The sequence below is a fragment of the Bombyx mandarina genome, chromosome A1 (assembly GCF_030267445.1).
Source record: "Bombyx mandarina strain Sakado chromosome A1, ASM3026744v2".
Classification (NCBI taxonomy): domain Eukaryota; kingdom Metazoa; phylum Arthropoda; class Insecta; order Lepidoptera; family Bombycidae; genus Bombyx; species Bombyx mandarina.
The window spans coordinates 10,652,066-10,670,610 of NC_143234.1; the positions used below are offsets into that span (position 1 = coordinate 10,652,066).

At 45.7% G+C, this 18,545-nt stretch overlaps 1 protein-coding gene across 1 annotated transcript in view; it reads right to left on the reverse strand.

Moving 5' to 3' along the window:
* The window catches only part of LOC114244509 (dynein axonemal heavy chain 1), a 58,715-nt gene that overhangs the window by 26,323 nt on the left and 13,847 nt on the right, over nt 1-18,545 (reverse strand). Inside the window, exons 16-44 of the mRNA XM_089739962.1 lie at nt 18,328-18,469; nt 17,312-17,453; nt 16,893-17,120; nt 16,571-16,669; nt 16,151-16,294; nt 15,849-16,029; nt 15,334-15,494; nt 14,515-14,614; nt 13,944-14,135; nt 13,440-13,617; nt 13,090-13,222; nt 12,806-13,030; nt 11,770-11,908; nt 11,111-11,289; nt 10,867-11,024; nt 10,495-10,671; nt 10,061-10,184; nt 6,458-6,555; nt 6,236-6,308; nt 5,760-5,877; nt 5,292-5,470; nt 4,865-5,027; nt 2,918-3,028; nt 2,667-2,758; nt 2,158-2,312; nt 1,379-1,496; nt 999-1,202; nt 576-789; nt 57-219 (exon numbers count right to left, since the gene is read on the reverse strand). Of these exons, the coding sequence (XP_089596088.1) occupies nt 57-219; nt 576-789; nt 999-1,202; nt 1,379-1,496; nt 2,158-2,312; nt 2,667-2,758; nt 2,918-3,028; nt 4,865-5,027; nt 5,292-5,470; nt 5,760-5,877; nt 6,236-6,308; nt 6,458-6,555; nt 10,061-10,184; nt 10,495-10,671; nt 10,867-11,024; nt 11,111-11,289; nt 11,770-11,908; nt 12,806-13,030; nt 13,090-13,222; nt 13,440-13,617; nt 13,944-14,135; nt 14,515-14,614; nt 15,334-15,494; nt 15,849-16,029; nt 16,151-16,294; nt 16,571-16,669; nt 16,893-17,120; nt 17,312-17,453; nt 18,328-18,469 (4,390 nt within the window). The remainder of the gene's footprint in view (nt 1-56; nt 220-575; nt 790-998; nt 1,203-1,378; nt 1,497-2,157; nt 2,313-2,666; nt 2,759-2,917; nt 3,029-4,864; nt 5,028-5,291; nt 5,471-5,759; nt 5,878-6,235; nt 6,309-6,457; nt 6,556-10,060; nt 10,185-10,494; nt 10,672-10,866; nt 11,025-11,110; nt 11,290-11,769; nt 11,909-12,805; nt 13,031-13,089; nt 13,223-13,439; nt 13,618-13,943; nt 14,136-14,514; nt 14,615-15,333; nt 15,495-15,848; nt 16,030-16,150; nt 16,295-16,570; nt 16,670-16,892; nt 17,121-17,311; nt 17,454-18,327; nt 18,470-18,545) is intronic.

Consider the following 18,545-nt stretch of genomic DNA (forward strand, 5'->3'; position numbering starts at 1 on the left):
GGTCAGGTATCCAACTATCTCTAAAGACTACAAGAAATATGGAATATTCGACTCACGTGTAGTCATAGACCCTGCCCTCCTTGGGAAAAGGCAGCTTGAGTCCATTCTGTGTGGTGAGGTCGCGCATGAAGGTGGAGAACACGGCGCGGCCCGCCAGGTCGCACGTGGCGCCCACGGTCCACACCGTGGCCCACACCACCCAGCACGGCGCCAGGCGGGCTAGAGGAACCGCCCACGTGTAGAGTAAGTACTGGCCCCTGGTACACTGTGAGCCCCCGAATCGATCTCATGTCGCCTCAGTGGGTGCAAGGAACTTTTTTTATTATTTTGCTTATATGGGTGAACGAGCTCACAGTTTACTTGGTGTTAAGTGGTTACCGGAGCCTATACACATCTACAACGTAAATTTTCAAAGTAAATTCGTATTTTTTTTTATGACAGCTGTGTGTCATCCAGCACATTAACTTAAAAACTTAAAAAAACCAGAACGATTTGTAATTCTTGTTTAGAGCAGCAGGCGCCCTGACCTCCACCGACCAAGTTCATGAGAGAGCAGAGAAGGAGCGCGGACTAACGCATGAGGGCTATGAAGGCAGGTCCGGGCGGAGGCTTGTCGTCCTTCCCGGTGAGCGGTCGGAGCCTGAAGTCCAACAGTTCTAGGAACTTTAAGACCAGTGCCGAGTCCAGGGACGGCACCATCTCCGTGAGCTTGGTGCGCAGCAGCACCAGCGACGGGTACAGGTACGTCGTGATCAGGTTCGGCAGGATCTTGCGTATGTTATCCGCCATCTATAGGAGGAGGGGAGGTGTATAACGTGTTCCTCCAGGTCTGTACTGTGCATTTAATGCTTTTTCTTTATTGCTCGCGTAGGTAGACGAGACTACAACGAGACTACAACGTGTCGTCTTGTAATGACAGCCACTGTAATGGGCCAACCAGTCAACTGGTCACAGATGCTAGTTACCGTAGGTGGCAGTAGATTGTATAGTGCACTGACCGGCGGGATGGAGGAGCGGAGCCAGGCGTTGACGAGCGGCAGCAGGCCCACCACCTCCGCGTCGATGTAGACCATGCCGCAGCGCGACACCGTGGCGGGGGACGCCACCGCCAGGTCCGCCACCTCGAACAGCATGCGCTGCCGCTCCGTCAGCTTCATGATCTCGCCGCTCGACAGGCACAGCTTCTTGTTGTCGTCCAGCACCTGCAGCAGCGCACTGTACTGCCACCGCACCCGTGCCCCTACTGCGGGCCGGGGCTACCACTACGTCGGTACCATTACACGAGCCCGAGACACATTAACGCTGTATTTAGCCAATTATATCCTATAAGCATACTTTTAATATATTTATAATTTTGTAACGCAAGTATCGAACTAACAGTATTCATATTCTCGATCCAGACAGCGTCAACCGGCCCGTCGAAGACATACCATCGCTTGTCCATGTCTTCCACCGCGATGCCCATGCGGACCAGACTCGATAAGATGCCATCCGTCCTTTACAACCAACCACAAATGAATTTTGCTGCATGAAATGAACTGCTAGGGATTTTATTTATTGTATTTGTAGGCAGACGAGCATACGGCCCACCTGATGTAAGTGGTTACCATCGCTCATGGATGTCAGTAATGCCAAGGGACAGCTAAGTCGCTGCTTACCATTGAGTAATCTCCACAAACCTCATTTGAAGAAGGACATGTCACAGCGCTCGGGAAACACCGTGGAAGGGAGCTCATTTCAAAACACAGAGGGAATCGAAATCCCTCCGTACGCCTAGAGGTTCCAAGTCTATGTATGGAGTCAAATGGAAGTAGCTGGTATTTAGGAGCGCAGGCCCAGAGGTGGGAGCAGTACTCTACGCGACGTCGGACCAGCCCTTTGTAAAGCGCAAGTCTTTGCCCAGGCGTGAAATGCCGCCATATTCGTCAAATTGAGAGCGCACGCTACCACGCCCTCACCGTGTTCTCCGAGTCCTCAGCTATGAGCAGCGGTTTGGTAGTGATCTTGTCATACCTGATGTCAATAAGCAATGATGACCACTCATCGTCAGAATGAGTCTCGTCCTTTGCAAAAAAAAAACAAGAAATTACTTACTACGGTTACTTACTACGGTATTACTTACTACGGTTATATAAGAGCGAGTGTATTGAAACCAACCATTCGTGAGTCTGGAGGTCGAACTCCCCGTACAGCTGCCCCATCGTTATGGACTTGGGGTTGACCACGAAGGTGTGCACCGGGGCGAAGGGCGTGCCGTCCGGGGCGGGCTTCCCTTTGATGGCGGTCAGGGCGTCGCGCAGGATCTCGTAACACTTCCAACGATATTTCAACTTAACGTCGGCTCGGCACTGCACACTGCCGCAACATCACGCACGCACGCACGCACGAACGCACACGCACACGCGCACTCACACGCACACGCACACGTACGCACACGTACACGCACGCACACGCATACTGACACGCACACGAATTTAAAAAATAAAATAAAAAACGTGATTTTTACGGAGCAACATATTCATTAAAGCCTTATTTAAAATTATATCAACAAGTACAATTAGAAGTTCATAGATCTTATATATATAATAATATGTTCTCTGAGTACGGTCGAGTTAATAATATAAATAGCATTTTTAAAACCAAGACCAAAAAAAAGAAGATGCTACCTTGGTCTTCCCGGCGCCCGCGGGCCCCACCAGCATCAGGCCGTGCCGGACCACCGTGGTCTCGTACAGCTGAATTATCTTGAATATAAAGGCTGAAAACGATATACGTGATGTCCACGGGTATCTGTGCATTGCGTACAGCTCTACGTATGAGCGCCCGTTGGATATAGTCTACCAAACACTCGTGTAGATTTTTCTTGTATTCTGTAATGTTGGTGACAGTAAGGGTCTGTCGCAGTAGTACAACTCACCGTAGACGTCGTCGTACCCTCGCTTGACGAGCACGCTGCGGATGGACTGCTCCATGATCCCGTAGTCCACCACCGGGATCTCCACTCGCGGGAACAGATCCGATATTATACCTGTTGGCCAAACTCCATATTATGAGGACAACAACTTCAACAGGCTTTTGTAAAAATGGCCCTGATCTCCTGGACGAGTGGTTTAAATAAGACAAGTCGCGGTAAAATGTGCTTGGGATGATCTTATTTGTCCATTATTGGCAGAGTCCTCTCGTACTTTATCAAAATAAGCAACTAATCGGTGGTAGAACTTCTTGTGAGTCCGCGCGGGTAGGTACCACCACCCTGCCTAGTTCTGCCGTGAAGCAGTAATGCGTTTCGGTTTGAAGGGCGGGGCAGCCGTTGTAACTACCTAGTCAGGTCATAAGTATTGTCACACAGTAAAAACTTTTCTTTTAGAATGCTGGCCACAAAAAAGTTTATTGAATTCGAATTTCGAATTGTTCATGACAATAAAAATGTATACTTTTAGAATTTTACTCATTTTTGAATATGGAATGGACGCTTAAAGAAGAACGTGTTGCAGTTATTGCGTTGCATCGTTGCGGTTACGCGCCAATTCAAATTCTTAACATACTAATTTTGAATATAATGAAAAATTTGAATATAACCAAAAGATTCGTTTATCGTACCATCAAACGATACAATGAAGACTCTAGTGTAGATGACAGGTCAAGAAGTGGTCGCCCTCGGTCTGTTAGGACTCCAGCAGTGATAAAAGCTGTGAAGGCGCGAATTCAAAGAAATCCCAAACGTAAGCAGACACTGTTGGCCCTTCAGATGGGGTTAAGCAGAACCACGGTGAAAAGGGTGTTAAATGAAGACTTAGGGCTTCGGGCATATCGAAGAAAAACAGGACATCGTTTGAATGCTCGTCTAATGGACCTGAGACTGAAGAGATGCCGCGCTTTGTTGAAGCGGTACGCGGGAAAAAATATCGGGAAATTCTTTTTTCGGATGAAAAAAAATTTACCGTAGAAGAGAGCCATAACAAACAAAATGATAAGGTGTACGCACACAGTAGTGAAGAAGCGAGCAACCGTATTCCGCGTGTCCAACGAGGTCATTTTCCATCCTCGCTCATGGTATGGTTGGGAGTTTCTTATTGGGGCTTAACCGAGGTACATTTTTGTGAGAAAGGTGTAAAAACGAATGCAGTTGTGTATCAAAATACAGTCCTGACGAACCTTGTGGAACCTGTTTCTCATACCATGTTCAATAACAGGCACTGGGTATTCCAACAAGATTCGGCGCCAGCTCATAGAGCGAAGAGCACACAAGAGTGGCTGGCGGCGCGTGAAATCGACTTCATCCGGCACGAAGACTGGCCCTCCTCCAGTCCAGATTTGAATCCGTTAGATTACAAGATATGGCAACACTTGGAGGAAAAGGCGTGCTCAAAGCCTCATCCCAATTTGGAGTCACTCAAGACATCCTTGATTAAGGCAGCCGCCGATATTGACATGGACCTCGTTCGTGCTGCGATAGACGACTGGCCGCGCAGAATGAAGGCCTGTATTCAAAATCACGGAGGTAATTTTGAATAAACTTTAGTGTCATCAGAATCTATGTTTTGTTAAGTTCATTTTGGTATATGAATGGTTACATAATGAATAAACTTGTTTCAATTATTTTACATTAAACATGTGACAGAATTTATGACCTGACTAGGTATACTGAGACCTTAGAACTTATCTCAAGGTGGGTGGCGCATTTACGTTGTGGATGTCTATGGGCTCCAGTAACCACTTACCACCAGGTGGGCTGTGAGCTCGTCCACCCACCTAAGCAATAAAAAAAAAACGGTTGCTGTCGGAGCGCAAAGCTGATCTCGCCGAGTCAAGAAAGCGACAACACAGAAGAGCTAGATAGAGAATGAGGCGGGTCGGAACGCACCGTTGAAGAGCAGCAGGTCTTCGGCGAGAAACTTGGGCACGTTGACGTCCCGCAGCGCGCGCAGCACCAGCTGGCGCTCGTCGCCGCCGGGCTGCTGCCGCATGAGGTTGCCGGCCACCACGATCACAGTCTTCACGGCGCGCATGCCGAAGTCGTAGTGGTCCTGGGGCACACGGCACGCTCACCAGTCGATAACTACGCTTTTTAACTTAAACGTTGATCGTAACTTTAGAAACAAGTGTAACAGTAACCGGTGGCAGACCGCGTTGTGAGCGCATGGGTACTATTATCGTGTCTACTTGTATAACAGATAATGTTCTGATCTCATTATGCAGACTAAAGTTTTACTATTTCACTTTCACACACTTTTACTTCCACATTTAGACCCATTTCATTCCATTTAATGAGTAATGAAGTTTATTCGAACCTGAGAAGACAGTTGTTCCGAACTAAGTCTGAAGGTAGTGGTGATCTTCCCTGCGAGGATCTTTGCCTCGTAGAAGCCGTAAGAGAAAAGAGAAATTTCCGCTATGAGAGCATAGTCTGGAACCATCATGGCGATGGGGCGGAAGAGAGCCTTCAAATTTTCAGGTAGCTCCGTGCGACCTGGTGGACGGTAACACATTGAAGGAGTTAAGGAGACTGTCTTGGTTTTCTGGTCCGACACTACCACCGACTCACCTGCTATAATTTTTATAAATTTTTTTTGTGACTTACCCAAGTCAATACGACCCTGTGATCTGTTGTTTCGGACTGTGGTCGATCATGATCAATTTCAAAAATCAAAAGTCTACGTAGTACATTAAAATGTTGAACTCTCGTTCTCAGTGGCACACACAAGGTCGCCCTTACACCGGGCAAGTATCGCAGAATCAATAAGGTGCATTTGACCAACCTGCATATCCAGGATTCATGGTGATGAAAACTGAACAGGAAGCCTTGATGGGCAGCTCGATACCCTCGAACATGAACTTGTCCAGCTTGGCCACTTGCGCTTTCTGGATCGTCGCCACCTTGTCCACGATAACGTCGCATTAATCAGAATCTTTACACTTTACTGGACCAACTGTCCTTTCACAGGAATTTCCAAAATTCTTTTTCGAAGTGCGGTACTGGTTCGGACCAGTTTCCAGAGATCTTTTTTGCCACGTACCATCCGGCTATGGAATGACCTCCCCTCCACGGTGTTTCCCGAGCGCTATGACATATCCTTCTTCAAACGAGGCTTGTGGAGAGTATTAAACGGTAGGCAGCGGCTTGGCTCTGCCTCTGGCATTGCTGAAGTCCATGGGCGACGGTAACCACTCACCATCAGGTGGGTCGTATGCTCGTCTGCCTATACGGCAATAAAAAAATAAAAAAAAAACCTACCTGCTGCGCAACTACGGAGAGCACTTCAATGTCTATTCTGTTAAACTCATCGAAGCACGCCCAAGCCCCTGAACTGGAATAACATTAAAATGATAAATGAAGTAAGTATTGTAAATACAATAAGTACAGTATATACTTCAGAAATCTTCTGTTTTCTTGTGTATCAAATCTTTGAAAGGTCCATAGTCCATCAAAAGGACAGTAGAGTCGTAAAATACTCACGCAGCCAATCCCTTAAAGAACTTGCCCATCGCCATGTAGTCCAGCTGGTCCGAGCAATTGAACACCACGCACTGAACGGCTAAGGCTTTGGCTAAATCCTACAACGCAAGGGTCAATTGTTATGTAGACCGTTATCAACTTAACCAGAGGTCATGTTGAGTGATTTGTAACGTGAGATAATAGAAATTTAAATACCTAGTCAGGTCATAAATTCTGTCACATGTTTAATGTAAAATAATTGAAACAAGTTTATTCATTATGTAACCATTCATATACCAAAATGAACTTAACAAAACATAGATTCTTATGACACTAAAGTTTATTCAAAATTACCTCCGTGATTTTGAATACAGGCCTTCAATCTGCGCGGCCAGTCGTCTATCGCAGCACGAACGAGGTCCATGTCAATATCGGTGGCTGCCTTAATCAAGGATATCTTGAGTGACTCCAAATTGGGATGAGGCTTTGAGCACGCCTTTTCCTCCAAGTGTTGCCATATCTTGTAATCTAACGGATTCAAATCTGGACTGGAGGAGGGCCAGTCTTCGTGCCGGATGAAGTCGATTTCACGCGCCGCCAGCCAGTCTTGTGTGTTCTTCGCTCTATGAGCTGGCGCCGAATCTTGTTGGAATACCCAGTGCCTGTTATTGAACATGGTATGAGAAACAGGTTCCACAAGGTTCGTCAGGACTGTATTTTGATACACAACTGCATTCGTTTTTACACCTTTCTCACAAAAATGTACCTCTGTTAAGCCCCAATAAGAAACTCCCAACCATACCATGAGCGAGGATGGAAAATGACCTCGTTGGACACGCGGAATACGGTTGCTCGCTTCTTCACTACTGTGTGCGTACACCTTATCATTTTGTTTGTTGTAGCTCTCTTCTACGGTAAAAAATTTTTCATCCGAAAAAAGAATTTCCCGATATTTTTTTCCCGCGTACCGCTTCAACAAAGCGCGGCATCTCTTCAGTCTCAGGTCCATTAGACGAGCATTCAAACGATGTCCTGTTTTTCTTCGATATGCCCGAAGCCCTAAGTCTTCATTTAACACCCTTTTCACCGTGGTTCTGCTTAACCCCATCTGAAGGGCCAACAGTTTCTGCTTACGTTTAGGATTTCTTTGAATTCGCGCCTTCACAGCTTTTATCACTGCTGGAGTCCTAACAGACCGAGGGCGAGCACTTCTTGACCTGTCATCTACACTAGAGTCTTCATTGTATCGTTTGATGGTACGATAAACGAATCTTTTGGTTATATTCAAATTTTTCAGTATGTTAAAAATTTGAATTGGCGCGTAACCGCAACGGATGCAACGCAATAACTGCAACACGGTCTTCTTTAAGCGTCCATTCCATATTCAAAAATGAGTAAAATTCTAAAAGTACCGTACAATGGGGTAAATAGGGACAAAATCGACCTTCAGATTGAATTTTAAAATAGTTCCAATTAAATAGTCACTGCTCAACCAAAGAAATAAGTTGAGTCTTGAACGTACCTAGGTGATAAAAACCGTTACATTATTTTAATTATTCATTTTAAAGAAATAATCGGTAAAATAATGGCCGTCCCAATTTACCCAGCGTCCGGGGTAAATTGACACGGTTAAGGGTTAAATTGGGATATTTGTAAGGGTTGTCAACTCGCAGTACTGTGATATATAGGTAGGTGCCATATAATTATTTATATGGACCGAAATGATGAATACAATCCATAATTTAAGCACAATACACAACATAGTGTAAATTAAGCTGGTTTCTATTCCGAAGCGATGTGACGTGAATGATAATCAACAATACAATGATCAAAAAAAGTATGTGCATGTTATATTTTAGAAAATTATTATTAAATTTCCTTAAAAATCACAACTCTGAAACAAAATCATGAAATAGAATAAAAAATAGAAAACAAAAGGACTGGAAATGCAATAATACAATTTTATTTAATCAACATTTTCAAAATAATCTTTGAGCAAGAGTAAGATATCAGGTGAATAAGATAAAAAAACGGCTTTATCTGATTACTGCCAATAATAACAAAAATAAAAGAAATTCTTTCTAAGCTAAATAACTAAACTCAATTAATTCACTCACTCATAATTGGATATCTCGGATTTTTAATTAATGTTACATTTAAAATCTGAGGCCTGTTTTTATTTGTGTGTGTTCATTGTGAATGTTAACAAAATCATGATTCGACGCGTGAATAGATTCTGAAATAACAAAAGTTTTGATTCGTTTGAGTTCTTTTAACTTTTAATTTTTTTTATTGCTATAAAGAACATACGACCGGGCAGATATTACAAGGTAAATGTCGCGAAAAAAAGTAATTATATATATACTTTTCTTTTACCTATAATACTTACATAAACTAACTGATAAACACATTAACCTTCTTTACATCACGCAATTAAGTGATAGTATAGGCTAAAAAATCTATTATAAGATATCAGTGACAACCCTAACAAGCCATCCCTATTTTGTCTTTTGGCGTTCCAATTTTGTATTTTCTCGTCCCTAATTTTTCCAGTCTCGTTCCAAATTACCCTACATACGTCCCAATTTTCCCCAAAAAGAAAGGAAAAAATATACATTTTTTATTTTGTCGAAATATTGTATTTAAAATAAGAATATTGCAACTTACCGTTTGTTGTGGTATTTCCAGGTGTATTAAAAACTTATATAAACTGTGATCTTATTGAAAAAACAACGATAATATCACTTTTTTTAAAAGTTCTTTAAGCTGTTTTAAAACGCACTTTTCAACCACTATTTTAAATTTAATTTGACGAATTTTTGGGACCAACTTAACTCATGTTTAGTACTTCCATAATTAACTTGGTTTTTCTTCTATACATTGATAAATATTACCTTAAAGAAAATTAGGTAGATTCCGTGCTACAAGTACTTTGAGAATCTTCCGCAGGTTTGTCCCAATTTACCCCAGGATCCCAATTTACCCCATGTCATGGTATACATTTTTATTTTCATGAACAATTCGAAATTCGAATTCAATAAACTTTTTTGTGGCCAGCATTCTAAAAGAAAAGTTTTTACTGTGTGACAATACTTATGACCTGACTAGTTATATATGACAAAAGAATTTAAGCATTTTTAAGCAGCCGTCGGAAGTGAAGAGTTGACAATTGTATAGGGTACATAGAGGTCCTGCTTCAACGTGCATTGGCCCCTGGGAAGTATCCGCTGGGCAGAGGATGTTTAAAGACTGATGAGAACTAAGCAGTTTAACGTTATGTAGACATCAATTGATGGAAGGATATTTTGATGTATCATCATTTTCGTCAACTTTGAAGGAAGAGGAGACTCAAGGTATGTGCCTTGTTCAGGCCAGTTAATAGCACTGCCGCGGCCGCCGTGAGCCGCGTTGCGGCTGTCACGTGTCGTGTACTATTTGCATAGCTTGGGATAATTCATTACTAGCTAGAGCTACTTCTTAGACATTGGGTAAAATATACTGGGTTTTACTGCTATGGATGAATGATGTACAATGATGATTCAAGTAAGGTCCTTTAGCCCTAGAAAATCATACTAGTACGGTGTGGATCGTCAGTGGCATGGTGATGGCAGGGACGCCGGTTACCTTCGTGGTCTCGGTCTTGCCGGTGCCGGCCGGGCCCGCTGGCGCCGCGCCCTGGTGGACCCGCATGGCGCACATCAGCGTGAGGTAGCACCGGTCCGTCAGCGGCGTGATCACCAGCCGACCGCTGCAACACACCCCACCTCACTGCTCAGTGGTACTCGGATAGACAATGGACTACTTCTAAGCACAGTGTGAGCTCGCAAACCCACCCGCAAAGTCATTTGAAACATAGGATTATTTAAGTGACGTCTGTGATCTTTAAATTTCTTTAAATAAACATACAAGCTCCCCGTCGTTTGTGGAGTTAAACAGGGACTGCTAATGATTTGTAAGGACCTACCGGTTTTCATCTTGAGTCATAATGTTGATGGCTTCAGTAACATCATTTCCTAAACATATATCTAGATTATAGCCCGAACCACATGGCTCCTCACCTGTTCCCGAGATATTCATTCTGGTAGATGAAGACTGCATTAAGAGCTCTGACTTCGCAGCAGTTCTGACTAAACTGCCGATAGTACATGCTCGTGTCGAGGACTTCCTCGTCCTGGTACACTTCCGGGGACTCGCCCTCTTCCAATGGACGGGGCTCGTTTACCACCTCGTAATATCTGAAATTCAGACTCGCTGTCATTATGATAAATTTTTCCGTAAGCCCGACGGGATGACGTGACGAGTGTGATTATAAGCCTGTGATCAAAAGGATCTGTGAGTCGTCTGTCCGGCTAGCGGTGGCAAGTTGTCTCGAGCACCGACGCCGGCTACATGGGATGCGAGCACAAGTAGCGACATGAGCGGGTACTGACCGCAGCTGCGAGATCCAGTGGAAGTCCGTGAGCGCGCGCACGGCCCGTAGCGCGTCCGTGACGTCACGCGCGTGCACCTCCACCACGAGCAGCGCGCACACCACCTCGCGGTGGAACCACGACAGCTCGCCCTTCACCAGCGCGCGCAGGCTGTCCAGCTGTGCGCCGCCGACATGGGGACATTGGACACAGAGGGTAGGGAATAGGTTCGCTCAGATTTAGAATGATTTATCCAATACCATACCTGTTTCAGCATATTTTCATAGAATACGTCGACGCAACAGTTCCGTATGGCGTCCTCGACGCCGGCGGTCCAGGCCAGCTGGCTGCCCGCGATGACGACCTGCCCCGGCCAGCGCAGCACCCACTCGGCGCGGGGCAGCACCCAGATCTCCTCCAGACTGTCGATCAGGGTCAGTCGGACTGAGGGGACCAGAGAACAAGCTGTAGCAGCATCTGACGCCGGTCACGCTTCAACAAGTAATGTTCGATTACAAGTGTGTAGTTCAAATTTGATCTCTTCGTACAGTTTACGATGAATGACCCTTGTTTAATAAAAGAAGTTCTCAACAATTTCTTTCATTAAAATTAAAGTACTATACAAACAATTAATCCACAAACGAATGTTACTATCGAAGATAAGATAAAACACATTAATGTAATTCACTTCGAACCATATAGACACTTTACCTTAGTAATTACCCTTTTTTTTAATACACAATATGATTATTTCGTCATGAATTCATTCGTGTTAGGACATTTCACTAAAAGTTGGGGACTGCGGGACTCGAGCACCGGCACAGTCGCATCGGCATGGACACGAGTGCACCGCGCGAGTTGTCTTGTAGGCCACGACGCCGTCAAGTCCGGGCCAGTCCAAACTGTTGTAACGTAGAAACTAACTGGTGTTCTTCATGGTGTCCTCCAGCAGCAAGAGCCACTGTTCCACGTTTGCAGTGGGGTAGAACTTGTACTTGAGCTCCACCGTCTCCCCCTCGCTGGAGTGCATCTCGGTTATTCGGAGATCCGATTCAAAGGTCACCTATTGTTATCATTCCGAACTATAACTATGGAACATTATGTAAGGGCATCCAATAAGATTTTAACAAAATCTATAAATATAAATCAAAAATAATAAATTAGCAAACACAAAACAGTTAATTTCGGTCTCCTAGGGCCCCCGCGCTTGTCAACCGACTTCCCCTCTGGTCGCGTTCGTGATGTTGTCTGCTAGTCGCGTGCTCGTCACCGTCGAAATATAGCATCCGACGTCTCGCGCGCCGCCCCGCGCCCGCAGCGCCGTGCGGTCCGGCGCCGCGGTGCTGCGGCGTGCTGGCGGCGTGCTGGCGACGCCGCGGGGTGTCGGCGCGCGTCGGATGTGACGTCGAGTAATATTTACAAAACATATTTTATTCCCGAGGTTTTTCAATTAGCAGGAGGCACGGTTCAGTTCTAGAATGAACTTTTCTCCGGGGTGTTTCTTATAAACTTTTCCCCTACTTCTCGCTGGTAGTCTAAGGGGCAATTCCAGATTCGCGCGGATCTGAGAAAACGAGCTAACACTAGTCCCAGAAAAAGCAGAGCTTCGCAGAATTTACTACCGGCTCAGTGCTTATTAAGCACTATGTTCCTAAACATCATTTCTTATGTTTTTTTTTATTGCTTAGATGGGTGTACGAGCTCACAGCCCACCTGGTGTCAAATGGTTACTAGAGCCCATAGACATCTACAATGTAAATGCGCCACCCAACTTGAGATATGAGTTTTAAGGTCTCAGTATAGTTACAACGGCGGCCCCACCGTCCAACCGAAACGCATTACTGTTTCACGGCCGAAATAGGCAGGGTGGTGGTGCGTGCGGACTCACAAGACTTAGAGGTCCTACTACCAGGAAAATAAACAACAATGTTGATCTTATTTTAAATGAACATAGACGAACCTTGGCAATATTCTCGAAGCATTTCTTGAGATGCGGCTGGACGGAGGCGGGGTCCCGCGCGTGCGCCAGGATGAGCAGCAGGTCGTCGTCGCTGAGGAAGAAGAAGCGCGGGAAGCAGAGCCTCTTCCGCGCCGTGTAGTGCGCCAGGCCGCGCGCCACCGCCGCCAGCAGCCCGCGCGCCTCCCGCACGCTCTCCAGCACCGCGCCCTCCGCGCTCGCCAGCATCTGCGGCGCCGCACCCGTCAGCCCGCACCCAGCACCGCCGCGCCCCCCCACCAGCCTACCTTGGGACACGCGGCCGCCGTCCCCATGATCCTCCTCCATATCCTCTCCATGGTCCCGTACTTCTTCGCCTCGAAGGGAAGCTGTCTGGAGATGTCCTCCGACGTAAAGATAGGCTCTAGGTACATCCAGTCCCTGGTTATGAACAAGTACAGTTTGAGATGAAGTATGAACTTTTTAAAGATCTGCAACATTAGACAGGTTATCTTCTTTGAACTAGTGGCGACATCGTAATGATCGTCGATGTCGATATTGTCGATGTCCATAGGATGCCGGCGGTCCGAATAAGTACAACTTTTTTCCTTTAAATTTAAAACGAATACAGTATAGTTCTGGAAAATTGAATACTAACTTCTGGCATTCGATCCATTCATCCAGAACCATCTGCATCATCCTCAACTTGCTGTCCCACTCCTCGATACGGAGTTCAAAGGCCGCCTTGAACGGACTGAAGCCGAGTTGCTGGGTGGCCAGCAGGTGCTCGTCCAACAACTGGAGGGTCTCGTCGGGGACCTTCATCACGTACGTTCCTAAAAGTGGAGGGCGGCGTTTGTGCAGAGGCCAAACCGAACTGGTTCCTCCCCAACTTACAAACCACATTCGCTTTCAGAAGCAAACTGACAGCGCCGCAGCAGAACGCTGCCACGTCCGTGGTCTCACAGGCAGACGCGCCGGAATGTAGCATGCGTTCTATTAGTGCTGCTTGTGTAAGTTTACCATTCAATTAATACGACTAGATAACAAAAATAATAACGAGATTTGCGCATAGCATTCCGTTCCGGAACCACTTTCAAAAATCACCAAACTTTAAATATAGCAGGAGGTATAACCGATTAAGATAATAATGAATAAATACCGGTGTTCTTGTAAGGCGTGATCTCCATGGTCTTGGTGGCCCAGTCCGTCTGCATCTTGTCCAGGGCCTGCTCGATGACGTACTCCTTGGAAGCGAGCTCACCGATCTGCGCGATGAGGTCGCCGTGTTTGCCGACGCCTTGTTTGAGACACATGTCGAACGTCTGCTTCTCGTTCATGGTCAGGGTTATACCTGTTTGTATTGTAACAATCTACGTCTAGCAGACACACATTACAACTGAGGGTTTTATATTATTTTGGGGAATACTTAAAGCTAAACTGTTTTTAGTCCTACCGATTAAAACCTTTTTTCGCTGAGAGACCCGAACTTTAGTTAAGCTAAGGCGCAAAGTGACCCCGGCGGAGACAGACGAAGGGCAAAAGCTCGTCTGCCGTTTATTTATTCCACAATGGAGGACGTAGCGGGGGTAGTATTGTGGAATAAAGCAGATCAGTCGTGAACTTGTTCAACCATCTATGTGTTTAATAAATAAAACCACGGTGCAGTTTGATTCACTGTAAACTGTATGGGGAGGAAGCGATAAGTAGGAACGAACACTATTTATACGTACCAGCTTTCTCCATGAACTCGTTCCAGTGTCTCTCCTTCATCCCAGGGTTCCGAACGGCTTGGATGATGGGGATCAACGGTCGAAACTCGTCGATGTCGTTCTACGAGCGCGTGCAGACTCCGAAGGTTAGAACCAGACGAGCCGGTGTCGACCGACTTATTGTTTAGTGTCGCTGTGTCGCCACATAGGCGTCACAATGTGAGTAACGCCACCCCCTTTTGAGCGTGAGGTTTACACTGGTGGTAGGACCCCTTGTGAATCCGCGCGAGTAGGTACCCCCACCCTGCCTATTTCTGCCGTGAAGCAGTAATGCGTTTCGGTTTGAAGGGTGGGGCAGCCGTTGTAACTATACTTGAGACCTTAGAACTTATATCTCAAGGTGGGTGGCGCATTTACGTCGTAGATGTCTATGGGCTCCAGCAACCACTTAACGCCAGGTGGGCTGTGAGCTCGTCCACCCATGTAAGCAATAAAAAAAAAGAATAAAGTATTCTCTCGGTGTCGTGAATAACTTTCGACATAGACGGACTTTATTTACGTGAACAAGGGAATTGAAACCACTGACAGTAGGTATAACACCATGTATAATATTAAGTCGTCTTAAGGGCTTAGTATAACACCACAAAGTATAGTCTAGGGGTTAGGAAACGCAATAATTGTTACGGCTGGCGCACCCTCCTAATCGGTTGGCGACAGAAATAGACAGGACGGTGGTACCAACGCACCCCGGACCTGTATGCCACGCAACTGCAAACCGGTTAGTATGGCGCAGTCGGAATATTGCACCGATTTTAAAACCTAGTGACAAAATCAACTAACCTTGACTGAAATAGCTACATTCTGAACTTTAGGCAGATCGGCGAAAACCTTGATGCACTTAAGCACCGTCTTATAGTACTCGTTGACTAGCGGCTCGATGCTGTCCGCGTCCACGTACATCAGCGGGTTGTCCACCCACACCTCGCGAGCTTTCAGGAAATCTACATCACCACAACACAACATCATCATCATCATCATCAGTATCTCTCCACTGCTGGATGTAGGCCTCTCCCATAGTCCGCCACAATGAATGATCCTCCGCCTTCCGCATCCAGTCTCTCCCAGCATATCGCCGCAAGTCATCGGTCCAACAGGGGCAAGGGGACGCCCAACGCTGGAGGACCACAACACAACACCAGGGGTCTATCACAAGTTACAAGCAGACTAACGTCCAAGTATACTTTATTGCACTGATTGTCTTTGTGACTGCTGTAGTTGAGATGGTCTCTGCACCATCTGCTGACATGCCTCTCTACCCAGTCAACTAAGACCTCGAATTTCCAACGTGTACATACCCGAAGCGGTTACCCAGAGGTTCCTGTACGGCTCAAATTCCTTGACAAGTCGGTTGAGATCGGCGAAGGGCACTACCGGCTGACCGAATAGCTTCTGTCTCTGGTTGAGAAGGCGGCCCCAGTCCTGGGCATCCTTCATGCCCTTCCAAGCCTTTTTAATGTCGTTGGCTATTTCGTGGACCTGAGGAATAACAAAGCATAATACATTCAACGGCCTATAAGTCCATAATCAGTTTCCAAATTACGAGACCACAATAGCTTGTGGACCCCGAGTAACACTGTGCCGCAGCACAGCGCGTTACCTTGTTGAAGTCGTTCTGCAGGGTGAGCTGCATGCACTGCGCCGTGAACATGTCGATCTTGTCGAACAGCGCCTGCTCGTCCTGCTGGTGGAGCTTCCAAAACTTCTCCTGCTCTTCTTCCAAGAACTCTATTGTGGCCACCACCTTCGCAGCAGAATATATAGTCACTTCTCTCAAAACATTACAACACGAATAGCCCATCGCGGCCTCGGTGGGAACCACTAACGCTGACAGTCCTGAACATATGTCTTAGTGCAGTGTCTCCGCTCACAGTAGTAATAAACCAGCTGTTATTACGTACGGTCGTTTCATTGCCCCTAAGTTCCGATATAACACTTAGACTCCAGTAAAAAATGGCAAATTTCGTCATATAATATTGTACATTAGTATTGCAAGGCTTTTCATTTGGTTGTAACTAACTTGCTTGTTGATGTTCAGAGGCCATCCGATGGCTTCCCACAGCGCCTTGAAATCTTCGTTCTCTAGAGGCGTGAAGAATGCGTCCAGCACTTCATAGTCCTGGTGGAGGAGGCACGTCATCATGACGTTCTTTAACTATGTCATTATTTTCTAAGTTTGAACGTTAATAAACGTGTATTTCGTCTCTAATAATTTGAAAGTAATAACAAATTCAGAGTAATTTCTTTTAAATGAAATATCATTAATTTTGAAGCCCTACGCATTCGGTGACAACTGAAATTTTAACATTGCCTGCTTCCGCTGAGGTGAGGAAATAACCTACCGTGAAGACCTTCTTCATGATATCATCTTGAGTCTTCAGAGCAAAAGGCACGGACTCCATCCACTCCCTGATCTCGAACACGTGCTCGATGGTGTTTGGCTTCTCGCCCAGCTTCCTCATGACGGCTCTGTAGGCCTGAATCACGTCGTCCACCATCAGCCTCACCTCCTCCGCCCACATCGTGAGCAACGCCTTTATGATCTCCGATCGTTTATTCACTAACATTTGCTGAAATTGGTAAACACACACAATGCGACTTGGATTCAAGAGAGTCCTCCGTTACTACGCCATCCTTAAAATTATTAGAAAATATTAACAACAATCCCGAGATAGAACTGCTGGTTTTTCCAAAGATTACAAACGAGGACCAAGGTACCATAGTTAAAAAGGACCCAATTGTTCAGTTTTGTCATACTAACTTTAAGGGTGTCTACATTGATGGCGAAGGGTCCTATCACAATGTACTGCGGCAGGCGCCAAATCAATTCCTGTTTGGCGTCGTAGTGCATCTGGAGCTCTTCGCGAGTTTCCGAGGATGAGTGCTTCTCCTCGCGGAACTTTCTGGAATGATGATCTTTATATAAATTGAGCCGTTATGCAAGCAAGGTCTGCAGCAGATTTCAACTCGCACAAATGTCAAGTTCCGCTGCAACAGCACGATGGAGATACTCGTAATACTCTCGGAGCCCGCAAGCGTCACTGGATAAATAGCAGCCTGTCTGGGGACATGAAGTTCAATTTCAATAACATCAAAGTTTAGTACGGTGCCCCGAATTACAATGATTTATAATACTCGCGGCATTTATTTTATCAAACAGTAATGAGGCTGAACAGCGTTAATTGTATGAAAAACTTGATTACTTCAAAATACTCGGTAACCATGTATCGCGTTTCGATACAATGACAGAAATCTACATGTTGTTCATTAGAGTTGGGTCAAATGATTTAGGTACGCATAAAAATAATGTCATGCCCAAACATAGTTTTAATTACGGGAAAGTTTAAAAAAAACACGGATAGGTATATATTTATTTTTACCCGTAAATGCTTCTGATCAGAAGATGAAACTTTGTACTTCTTGCTTTAAAATTACAGATTTCCATACAACAGTAGGTATTCCTTTTGTGTTACTCCCTCAAAAAATTAAAATCAATATAACATCGCAGACATCAATTACTAAAATTTCAATTTTGTAATCTCAGCGGCTTAGGCTGAACAGTCTTGAGTCCGTCCGTCAGAATTGTGTTAACGCTGCTGAAAACCCTGAATAAGCGTACCATGCTTCACGACTTGTTGAACTTCGCGGTAGGCAGCGGCTTGGCTCTGCCCCTGGCATTACTGAAGTCCATGGGCGACGGTAACCACTCACCATCAGGTGGGCCGTGCGCACGTGTGTCTACAAGGGCAAATAAAAATAAGGCAAGAAACAACTCACTCCACATACTGCTCCACGTCCAGCTGATACAGAGACGTGTAACACTCGTACTGTCGCAGATAGGCGAGGAGGGGCACTTTGGCCTGACGGTACGCCTTCAGCAGCCGCTCCCTGTACTCGACCACGTTCGGTTCCAGTAAACCTGGGAGAAGTCAGGTCCAATCAGTCAACTGAGGCCCATATTAAAATAAACACTAGGGTCAACGAAGTGAAGTTGA